The sequence below is a fragment of the Phoxinus phoxinus genome (assembly GCF_949152265.1).
Source record: "Phoxinus phoxinus genome assembly, chromosome: 24".
Taxonomy (NCBI): domain Eukaryota; kingdom Metazoa; phylum Chordata; class Actinopteri; order Cypriniformes; family Leuciscidae; genus Phoxinus; species Phoxinus phoxinus.
The window spans coordinates 3,446,523-3,458,495 of NC_136899.1; the positions used below are offsets into that span (position 1 = coordinate 3,446,523).

The 11,973-nt window shown below is 38.2% G+C and overlaps 1 protein-coding gene across 1 annotated transcript; it reads left to right on the forward strand.

The window, feature by feature from the left end:
* The first annotated feature begins 363 nt into the window (after positions 1 to 363).
* metrn (meteorin, glial cell differentiation regulator) lies at positions 364 to 7,944 on the forward strand. Its single transcript, XM_079601120.1, has 4 exons — positions 364 to 800; positions 1,795 to 2,231; positions 4,471 to 4,530; positions 5,941 to 7,944. The coding sequence occupies exons 1-4, from the start codon at positions 700 to 702 to the stop codon at positions 6,252 to 6,254; spliced, it is 912 nt and encodes a 303-aa protein (XP_079457246.1). The 5' UTR covers positions 364 to 699; the 3' UTR covers positions 6,255 to 7,944.
* Positions 7,945 to 11,973: the final 4,029 nt, after the last annotated feature.

An 11,973-nucleotide genomic window follows, 5' to 3' on the forward strand; every position in this document is an offset into this window, starting at 1 on the left:
AATAGACAAGCATATGTTAGCAAATCACTGACTTAGTATTAACAATTTCTTGTTTAAATATTCATATTGTGAAAATGCAATCGTTAATTTAGCTGTTAATATCATTTTGAATCAATAAACAACACAAATTCAACGCAATTTTAAAACAGTGATAAAAAATATATATATATCTAGGGATATGGCGAAAAAGAATTGGTGAATCATTTAATCGGTTCATTGAACTAACCGCACGAACCAAATGATTCGCTAGAATGATTCAGTGCCACTGCTGCCAACCCCGTGTTATGTTTCAAAATCCTTCACATAGCCTACATTCAGAAGAAGCTGATTAAATATTCTTCTGTCGTAATCCTTTACCCAGTGTGTGAATAGACGAGATGCCATTCATTGGACTTTAACTGCGGTGAAGCCACGCCTCCTCCTGCTGGTGTGGGCGGGGCTTAAAGTTGAGTCCCGTTCTGAAACTCTTGCGCTGGAACTCGGTCAGTCAGTCAGCAGTTGTGCACGCGCATTGTCAGTCAGCTCACTGCTCAAGCCGTACGGACTCCGATCTGCAGAAAGAGAGGGAAAGAGCAGGCTTTTACATCAGAATGGAATCAGTAGTTGTTCGTTGTGTTTAAATCTAACTTTGTGAAAGCAGCGAAGAGAAGGACTTGACGCACGCGCGCCTCTGGATAACCGCAGCGTCTCTGCGCAGTGATGGAGGTTTGGGGCTTCAGGGATTTTGCGCTTTGGATTTCATTTCTCACGGGCTTCACGATGGCCAGTTACTCCGAAGACCAGTGCAGCTGGAGGGGAAGGTAAACTTCATCAACACAGAGTTAAATGCTTTCTGCTGGTCTTTAATTCATTGAGAATATCTTTACGCTTTTTTCTGGAATGCATTGATTTTTCCTGCTATCTTTGCATGATCTCAGTGCAATTTTAAGTGTTCAGAAAGCATGCAAATATTTATAATAGTAACCGTTAGTAAAATATTTTGTTTAATAGTAAAATAATGTAAGTGCATCTATCTATCTATCTATCTATCTATCTATCTATCTATCTATCTATCTAAGGATAAGTTAGTTGTTTGTGGATATAGTCAAGTTTGGATTATCATTTTGTACAAATGGCAAGAGTAAATGTGCGCAAAAAGGGTAAATTTAGCACATCATTTATAAAATATGAGGAAGAAATTAAAATATATAATAGGAAATGTGATCTGAGGGTTGCAATGTCTGTTTCTATTAGTGCGGTAAGTTTAAAAGACTGCAGTGAAAGTAACCAGTAGGAGGCGTTGAACTTTCCCTGCAACTTCAATACCCAGTGGACAAATCCAAGCTTCAAGTTTCACGTTTATTTGTCATGTGCACAAAAAGTCAGTGACAAATTGTAAATTGAACTGCTTGCGGTGAGGCACGGGTATTCTTACAGCAACACAATACTGGAAAAAACATCAGAAGATATTATGACTCAACTTTTCAGACCTCTCTCCACACTGATTTCATAGATATATGCGCATTAAGAAAGTTGAAGTTGTGTATATAGCCTATAAATGTGGGGCTGAGTATAGAACTAACTGTGCATTATGTTATAAGAGGAGCATAAAGTAAACAAAAGCAAATGTTAAATAAAAATATACAAATCTTGACGCATTTAAATGTTTTGTGGACACTTTTAAATAATTTGACAGTCAAATAGAGAACTTAAAGGGATGGTTTACCCCCCAAAAAAGTCATTTTTATGATAGTCTTCCAGCTTGCACCATTTTTGCTGTGGATAAAGGTTAACCTCTGGCTTGCATCTCTGCAGCGGTCTCTCTCAGGCGGTGAGGAACGTGGAGCAGGTTTGGTTGAGGTGTGCGGAGGGTTCGGTGGAGTGGCTTTACCCCGCTGGAGCGCTGCGTCTCACGCTCTCGCCCCGTCTGCCGTGGAGCGCCATGGTCCCCGGAGAGTCCGGCAGGAGCCCGGTGTCGGCCTGCGTCAAGCCGGACCCGCACTGGGGTGGAGCTCAGCTTTACCTGGAGAGAGACGGGATCCTGGAGCTTCTGGTGGGAGACGAGACATCCGAGACGCCCGGCCCGGTCCAGGTGCGCTGCTTCAGTGCCATGCCTGGGGAACGCACAGCCCTATTCCTGCAAGCAACCCCTCACCAAGACATCAGCCGACGCATCGCAGCGTTTCGTTACGAGCTGAGAGGGGATTGGATGGCGCAGCCGTCAGTCAACACGGATCCGATTGGCAGTGAAGGTGAAGATATAGTAGTGATATATAATGAGTGTGCTGAAAGATTAAGAAATCTTTACATGCTCATTTCTGAGGGATAGTTCACCCAAAAAAAATCTAAATTAGCCCATGAGTTACGAATACAATCGGAGTTATATTAAAAAATGTCCTGGCTCTTCCAAGGTTTATAATGAGAGTGAATGGCCGTTTCTATTTTAAAAGTGCATTTTTATGATGGATAGATGCACTTTTATAGACTTTTTGGACTATAAAGCTTGGACTTCAAAACAGAAAAGGCTATTCACAGTCATTATAAAGCTTGGAAGAGCCAGGACATGTTTTAATATAACTCTGATTGTATTCGTCTGAAAGAAGAAACTCGTATACATCTAGAATGGCTTGAGGGTGAGTAAAGCATGGGCTAATTTAAATTTTTGGGTGAACTATCTCTTTAACCTGCACACGAGTCCTCAACCCATTCAAACACTGAAACTATGTGCAAGGTTGGAGATGAAGTTCTCCAGAATTATGCTGAGTTTGAGTTGCCCTTTGACCTTTGGGAGGATGGGGGTGCAGAACGAGGATCACGAACAGAGCATTCATTCAAACTTTACCGAGACTTGAACTTTAGAGCAGTGCGGTTTAGAGTAGATCCACCATGTGAAGAATCCCACAACTTCTTCTTGAAAAGCACAGATTCGTCATTTTACTTTTTAACCTGTAATTGTAGCATTGCAATGATTTAAATGTAAAGTTTTAGGTAATCTCAGCTGGGCAGCTCCTTCCAGCCAGTTGTGAGAAATGGGGGAGGGAGCGTTCGGATTCGAGGAGCGGAAAAGACGAGGAGGGGGGGAGGGAGAGAAAGACAAAAGCTTAGTATGGGGGGGTGGGGGGGTTGTCTCCATAGTGAGCCATTTCAGAGAATTGCATGAGAGCACAGTCGCCGTGGTAACGGGGGGTTGGGGGGGAAACCACGCAACTGAAAAGTGGATCTTTTGTTCTGAGTTTTGGGAGCAGAGAGGAGACAGGGAAGGACGTTTAAAGTTTTAAAGAGCCAACAACTTTCTCTGTCTCACACCCACACGGACACCTGTTGCTCAGTGTGTGAGTGCACATGTGGAGGAATGAGCTCGAGATGCATTCCTTTAACTTCTAATAATCAGGACTTTAGGTAGCGCTCAACTTAAATATGGCAGATATCTAGAGTGCAGAATGGATGTTGAGAAAATGTTATCAGCCAATGCCAAGAATTTATATATATATATATATATGAAGACTTCAGATGCAAAAGCCTCTAAGTGCCATCTGAAATTTTCTTCTAAAATTAGCATTTTTATCAAGCTCATATATTTGTTAATTAATTTAACTTTAATGACAATTAATAGGTAATTTTCATTGCCATTAAAGTGAAATAACTGAACATAAATATACAAGCTTGATAAAAATGAATTGTATCAATTAAATTATTATAACCATAAAAATATATATCAATTACTTATTTTATTTTAGCTTGTTTCTCATTTTGGTAAATTTCATGTACTAAAATAACTGAAAATGTAATAAAAAGAAATATAAAACTATAAAATTACAAAAACACAAAATTAAAGAAAATTTAAGTAAAATAAACATGGAAAATAACAAAATGAAAACCAATTTAAAAAATCTAAATATTAATAAAAACTATAATAGTATCTCAATGATATTTACACAAATAAAATACAATTTGAAATAAAATTTGGAACACTTTTTGAATATTATATATATAAATTTTTATTAAATTCAATGTGACATTTTTCAATATATTTTTTGTGTTATGTAGATTAAGTTTGTTGACAAATATGAAGTTAAAGCAACAACAACAAAAAGTAACAAAAAACGGTGACGTTTACATTAGCATAGCCTATTGTCTCAGTTTCATTAGTTTTTTAATGAATTAAGCCATCTACCCTGACCTAAAGTCTGGTATTTTGACTAGAAACTGTAGTTACCATGGTCTTTTTTTGTAAGCGCAGCTATACACACATCCTGCATCTTCCAAAGATGTGTTTTATAAGATCAGCTGTTCAGTGTGCTAGTTTACGAGCCCATATAGATCAGCTGAAGGAACAATAGAGAGGAAGAGGGAAGTGTTAGTGGTCTGGACACCTCTCCCGTGAGCTTTGATGAGGTGAGATGGCTCACACCGGTCAGAAGGCCATCACACCTCCACTAGCAGCTGTGTGTGACACCTCATCTTGAGCTGTTCTTCTCCTCTTTCTCTCAGGAGCCTGCAGGCCGTGCAATAACACCGAGATTCTGATGGCTGTGTGCACTAGTGACTTTGGTGAGTATTTGAATTGAGTTTTTCTTCCACTTTATCAGGATAAATGCGTCTTTATCCAAAGCAATCAGCAAAAACCTACAACCTTAAAATCCAGATCTTAAACCTCTACGCCACACTTTCTGGTGGTTTAGTTTAAGATCTAGACTGGCAACCAGGAACAAGGTCACAGGTTCAAACCCAAGTACCTTTAGTCTGCAACATACTGTTATTTTGAAATACTATTACAGTTTCCATTTAGAATTTAATTTAATTTTTATATTTTAAAATATGTCTATATAGTATTTACTATATATTACTATATTTCAGTCTAAGTTATTTTTATATCACAAACCCTGGATCACAAAACCAGTCTCGAGTCGCACGGGTATATTTGTGGCAATATCCAACAATACATTGTATGGGTCAAAATTATGGATTTTTCTTTCGTGGCAAAAATCATTAGGATATTAAGTAAAGATCATGTTCCATGAATATATTGTGTAAATTTCCTACCATAAATATATTTTAAAAATATTTTTGTGAGTGAATGCAGCACAATCGTGAACATAAATGCACAACTTTAAAGGAGAATTTCTCGATATTTTAATTTTTTTGCACCCTCAGATTCCAGATTTTCAATAGTTGTATCTCGACCAAATATTGTCCTATCATAACAAACCATACATCAATTGAAAGCTTATGTATTCGGCTTTAAAAAAAATACCCATAAGACTGGTTTTGTGGTCCAGGGTCACATATATGATATATATCATAGTTTTTTTGTATTTTATTTCAGTTAAAGTTGATTTTATTTCAAATAATGCAAATAGTTTAAGGCTTTAGTTTTAGTTTGCTGCACAACGTTACTCCTTTCAAACTTCGACTGTAAATTGCTTTGGATAAAAGGAGATTTCTGATTTATTCGCACCAAACCCAATCTGCATTAATCCACTGGGTTCATTTAGCCTCATCCAGCTTTAATTTATGATTTAGAAGGAAATCATAAACCAACCAAAGTACCAAAAGCTACTGATGTTAATTATATACAGGCGAAACTGGAAAAATTAGAATATGGTGCAAAAGTTCATTTATTTCAGTAATTCAACTTAAAAGGTGAAACTAATATATTATATAGACTCATTACATGCAAAGTGAAATATCTCAAGCCTTTATTTGTTATAATTTTGGATGATTATGGCTTATAGCTTATGAAAATTAGAATATTGTGAAAAGCTGTAAGCCATAATGATCAGAATTATAACAAATAAAGGCTTGAAATATCTCACTTTGCATGTAATGAGTCTATATAATATATTAGTTTCTCCTTTTAAGTTGAATTACAGAAATAAATTAACTTTTGCCCCAAGTTTCACCTGTGTGTAAGCTTTATCAACAATCTATCCGTACTAATGGAGCTTTCTGTGTTTTTAGTGGTCCGAGGGAACATCCGTTCAGTGGAGACGGACTCAAATCTGAAAGCGGCAGTGATCAAAGTGAGCGCAACTCGAGTTTACCGGCAAAAGTTCTCCTTGTTCCCCGAGTCGGGGCGCCTGACGCGGTCCGGGGAGATCCGGACACCTCTGCAGTGTGGCGTTCGTCCCGGCGCCGGGAGCTTTCTCTTCACCGGCCGCGTGCACTTCGGGGAGGCCTGGCTCGGCTGTGCTCCACGCTATAAAGACTTCCTGAAGGCGTACGAACAGGCCAAGCAATCCATGATGATCCCCTGCACTCTGGTGAACGACTGACGGAAGAAGAGCGAGCGCGAGCCGGACAAACGTGACGGACCCTCGACTCCGATTCACAGGGTCTGAGATGAAACTCCTGAGCGCAAGAAAGAAACAAGTTTAGGAGAACGGAGAAAAAGACACCGAGACAGAAACAACCAAGAGGAGTTCTCAGTGCCGATCACTGGATCAAGATGGATATCGGAATATGGACATGTGTCGATCTGATTTCCACCGGGGCCTCTTTTTTAAACTCAGGAAATAATGTCTTCGGACACTTTGATATGAACGTCATATCATTGAAATATCCAAAGTCCTCATGATGTCGGGGACGAACTCTGTTCCCATCTTGTGGGTTGAGTTGGTTAATAAGCTGAACGCAATGCATGTAGCGCAGTCGTCTTTCGCAGTATTTGATGCCACAGAAAAAAAAACTATTGATTTGTCATCCTTTATATGAAAAAGTTTTTAAAGATTTTAAACACTGTTTTTGTATTGAGAGTATATATTTTTTCCGCATACGTTTTTTTCTTTTTTTCAAAAAATTTAAAAAAGCATCTATTTTCTAAATTTGCACTGGTGAAAGGAAGGGAACTGGCGATACCTGAATGCTGCAAGCACTGAGAAACCAAAACGCATCTATATGTAGCATAGCAACAGATGTTTTATATAAATATATTTCTATCATATGAAATCAGCTTTGGTTTATTATGCTAACAGGCTGAGAATAGCATGCAGCTAACATGAAGTAATAAAAAACGGATACAATAGCAATAGTATTTTAATTATTCTGTGTCTACGGATAGCATGTGCTGATTACCTCATGGTTAACGTCAACACTAGTTCGCTTTGATGTTGCTAATGCTATCAAGCCGATAGCATTTACCGTTCAGGTTGTGCTAGCTTGAGATATACTGAGAAGTTCAGAGCACTTTTACTCTGACAAAAAAAAAAAACCTATCTTCTGTTACGAAAAAGGTGCGTTCACAGTCACACACACAACGATTTGCGACCGAACGACAACGACTTTTGCAGACTTGTTTGCGTTCGGACAAAGTTGAGCAGTTTATGCAAATGAGCAGTGCCGCAATGACCAATGGGAGTGCAGACTGAAGGTCATGTGATAAGGTATTCTATTTGGAACAACATTCGCGATTAATCTGTTGTCTGTGAACGCACATTAAACAGGGTATGCTTACACATCTGGATTTTAATTTTAGTTCAAATATATGTGCTTGTGATATAATTTAACGTCTGAAATAACTCTCTTGCTCTCAAACTCTCTGTAAAGCTTGTCAACACGCTCAAATTGTGGACTTGTGTACCAAAACCTTGACTGCAAGCACTGTCCTGTTTCTCATTCTGCTTATCTGCTATCGTTCATGTCTTTATTGTTGTTCTTCACATCCATTCACTGTCAGCGATGTACGTGCACTAAACGAACGAGTGGATGAACCAAACGTGGAGGGCGAACCGACATGCCAAGCTGCCATATTTTATGCTGCCTGTGTTTGTTATTAGTGTGTCTTTAAAACCAATGTGACTGCTGTGTGTAAAATAAATGTATATGGGTGTTTATGTCGATATCAATGTATATAAGATGTTTTAGAGTTTTAAAACCGGATGAAGAAATATTCTGATAACATTGTAGAGTTTTGTATGAAAGTTTGGTTAAAAAAATATACAATTATAAAGAACAAAAATCATATTGAATTTGTGTTTGTCTGGTTTCTGAATTACTGAGTTATACATCTGATCTTTTTTTATATTAAATAGAAAATTACTTAAAATAATAGAATGATTAAACTAAATATTTATATTTAGCTACAGTGTGAATATTATCCATACATATACACTTTTATTGTTTTTGAAACTAGTCTCTTATTGTATTTAAGCTTGTATTTATTTGATAGAAATAAGTAATGTTGTGAAATATTATTACATTTTAAAATAAGTTGTTTTCTATTGTAATATAATATAGTAAACTGTAATTTATTCCTGTGATCAAAGCTGTATTTTTAGCATCATTATTCCAGTCTTCAGTGTCACATGATCCTTCAGAAATCAGTATAATATGAGGATTTGCTGCTCAAGATACATTTATGATTATTATTATCAGTGGTGAAAACAGTTCATTTTTTTTTTTTTTTTTTTTTTTTGATTATTTGATGAATATAAAGTTCAAAAGAACAGCATTTATTTTAAATAAAAACCAACTGATGGGTATTGTAACTATAAAAGGATGTTTGTCAGCTGCTGTCACACTGACCATGTTTCACTTTATTATTATTAGCATATGTATAACCTTATACCGTACTGTAGTTTTAAGGTGAATAACAGGAAAATGAGGAAGGGTGTTGGCGAGCTGTGTAGGGTGTGTGTGTGTGTTCAGGTGTAGTGTGTGTGTGTGTGTGTGTGTGTGTGTGTGTGTGTGTGTGTGTGTGTGTGTGTGTGTGTGTGTGGCCTTTGAAGAGCTCCAGAGATAGAACAGGAAATGAGTGCGACCCAACCCGCAGACACAAGCTCTCTGACCTGGATTGTGTTCATTTATATCTACAGACACATTTACACAACATACACAGACAGAGACAGACACACACATACACTCACACATTGGGTTTATGTTTTAACCTCACAGAAAAATGTTGCTAAACAGAAATAGATTAAGCTGAATTTATAGTAATGTGGTTCAAATGAAGTTTGTGATCCTGCATGAATGAATGAGTGTGTTTGTGTCTCTGTCTGTGTGTATTGTGTGTGTGTGTCTCTGTCTGTGTGTGTGTTGTGTGTGTGTGTGTGTGTGTGTGTGTGTGTGTGTGTGTGTGTGTCTGTCTGTGTGTGTATTGTGTGTGTCCGTGTCTCTGTCTCTCTCTCTCTGTGTGTGTGTGTGTGTGTGTGTGTGTCAGTATACCTTAAGTTACGGGGAATATACAAAATTCTAGTCCTTGAGGGACATTTTTCAGTTCCTATGAGGAAAACAGCTTATTAATCACACTGATGTTTTTTTTGAAAATGCAGAAAGTTTTATTCAACTGATCAAAAGTGACAGACATTTATAATGTTACAAAAAAGATTTCTATTTGAAATAAATGCTGCTCTTCTGAACTTTCAATTAATCAAAGAATCCTAAAAACAAAATGATTTCCCCAAAACGAAGCCATATGAAGAAGCAAAACTGTTTCAACACTGATGATAATAATAAATGTTTCCTGAGCAGCAAATCATCAAACGATTTCTGAAGGATCATGTGACACTGAAGACTAGAGTAATGATGCTGAAAATTCAGCTTTGAATTTTACATTTTACAATATATTCACATAGAAAACAGTTATTTTGAATTGCAATAATTTTTGACAATATTACTGTTTTTACTATATTTTTGATCAAATAAATGATCCCTGGAGAGCAGAAGAGACTTCTACTACAGACCCTAAACTTATAGGGCTATTAGTTAAATCAGATTAAGATATTACAGATGCAATACACTGCAGTTGGGAATAATCATGATTTCGGTTATCATGAATATCTTCTAAAAAGGCACTAGATCCCTGCTGTGTGTTAGTACGGTGACAACACTTCAACCCCCTAGAGAACACAACTTCTCCAGAAACACACTTTTGTTCCTTAAGGGTCTGCAGATGGCTCTAATCCCATTAAAATGCGGAGGGAAACCCAAGTGTGTGTGTGTGTGTGTGTGTGGAGCAGAGCTCCTCAGGTCGGGGTGGGGAGTGTCTTTCTTATTTCCCGCCAAAATTACTCAACAAAATATGCAGTTTCACAAAAAAACAATCTGAGTAAGCATGTTCGTGTAGTCCTAAAAGTCATGACACTAACCGAACAACAAGGTCACATGAGACACAGCCATCTTCTAACCGTATACATACTGGGAACTATATTCTCAGAAGATGAAGCACTGCTACTTGGGCGGATAGAAGATGCTGTGTCTCATGTGACCTTGTTATTTGTATACACTGTGACTATACACATCACAACATGTAAATAGGAAAATGTTGCCGTTATTTTGTCACTTATTTGGGAGCAGTATGCTAGCTGGAGCCATTTACCTCCAGTCTTTGTGCTAAGCTAGGCTAGCGGTGGGTGCGTCAGACAGAGTTAAGGCACACACGGAGATGAGAAGTGTATGCATGAACTTATCAAACTCTGGGGGATACGAGGAATAAACTAAAGTCCCAAAAAGTCGGCGTGTTCCTTTATTAAGAAACCTGTCAGGAAACAGTTGCAATTTTGTTTGGTGCACAAATTAAACGTGCCATGTTTTAACATCACTGTACTATAAAACACGGGCACTGATGGGAAACCAAACCTTTACGGAAGCCCTGAACTTGCAACGTAAAAAATAAAATAAAAAATCTAGCATTTCGAGATTAAAGTCGAAATATTTCGAGATTCAGCAGTTTTATGTCCGGCATCCGATAGCCGCCAGTGACAGACAGAGGCAGATCTGGGGGACGGGTGTTTCAGAGTCTCCCTGAGGTACAGTCAGTGAATCGCTGCTATAATGGACAGAATGTGTGAACATGCAAACGGACTGTGAGAACAGGAACAGAGCCAAGCCGTGAGGAGAGGTCCGCGTTCTGTTCATGTGCGCTTGCGAGAGGAAAACCTCTGTTCTTTGTCGAGGGGCTACAGGAGGGCGTCTGAATTTTGTCCTAATGATGACACGGATTAAACCACAGAAGTGTGGGAAAAACTTTCACACCCCCCCCCTCTCCCCCTCAGCATGCCCGTGTACTTTCAAACTTTCCTTCAGGTTATTTTCCTCTCGTTCCCTTGAACCGCTCAGCATGTCATTTCTCTCTATCTCTTCACTCAATCTCTTGATGTTTTGTGTTTTTTCTCCTCTCCTCAGCGTTATTGTTGTTCCTCCCCTTTATCTACTCGCTCCTCAACTCCTCCAGACACGCTAAAGAGCTGGAAATCCCTCCGAACGCTTGAAGTCAGCCAACAGGTGCTTCTGACCGCGAGAGAAATCACAACTAATGTCCGTCATCTGCTGAATAAAGCAGCAGAGCACTTTAAAGCTGATTCAATATCTCATTCCTGCACTGTACAAAAAACTAACTAACTAAAGTATTGTTTAAAACAACAAAATCTACAGTAACATACTGTACAAAGGTTATACAGCAAGAAACTGTTGAGAAAAAGAGTATAATACTGTATTTATTTAATCGTTTACAGTGTGAGCATAACTAAATAAATACATATTAACTATGGAAATTTGTATTCATTTTATAATTAATTAAGATTTTATTAATTTCTGATTACATTTCAAGGGCTAAAAATCCCAAATTGACATTTCCAGGTTTTGTGTGACCATGGGAACTATGAAATGCAGACTATTCACTTCAATTTAAATTCAAATGATTTCTTTCTGGAAAGGTAAACGTTCATTCCTTTTTTTTCTTCTGGTTCTCAGCCTGTCTGTCTGTCTGAATTCACACACTCATTAATTTGATAGTGAGTTCTTCTGTCTCTGCTCACATTCCTCTCTCACGCGTCCCACATTCTTCCGCTTTTGTCACTTTTTTTCTTTCCTCCGTCTCTCCCCCTCCAGCCTGTTCTCATAAATTACTGCCGTTCACAAGGCTTGTCCCGTCCACTTACACACACATACGCACACACACACCGCACACACACACACACACACACACACACACACACACACACACACACACACACACACACACACACACACACACACACACACACACACACAAAG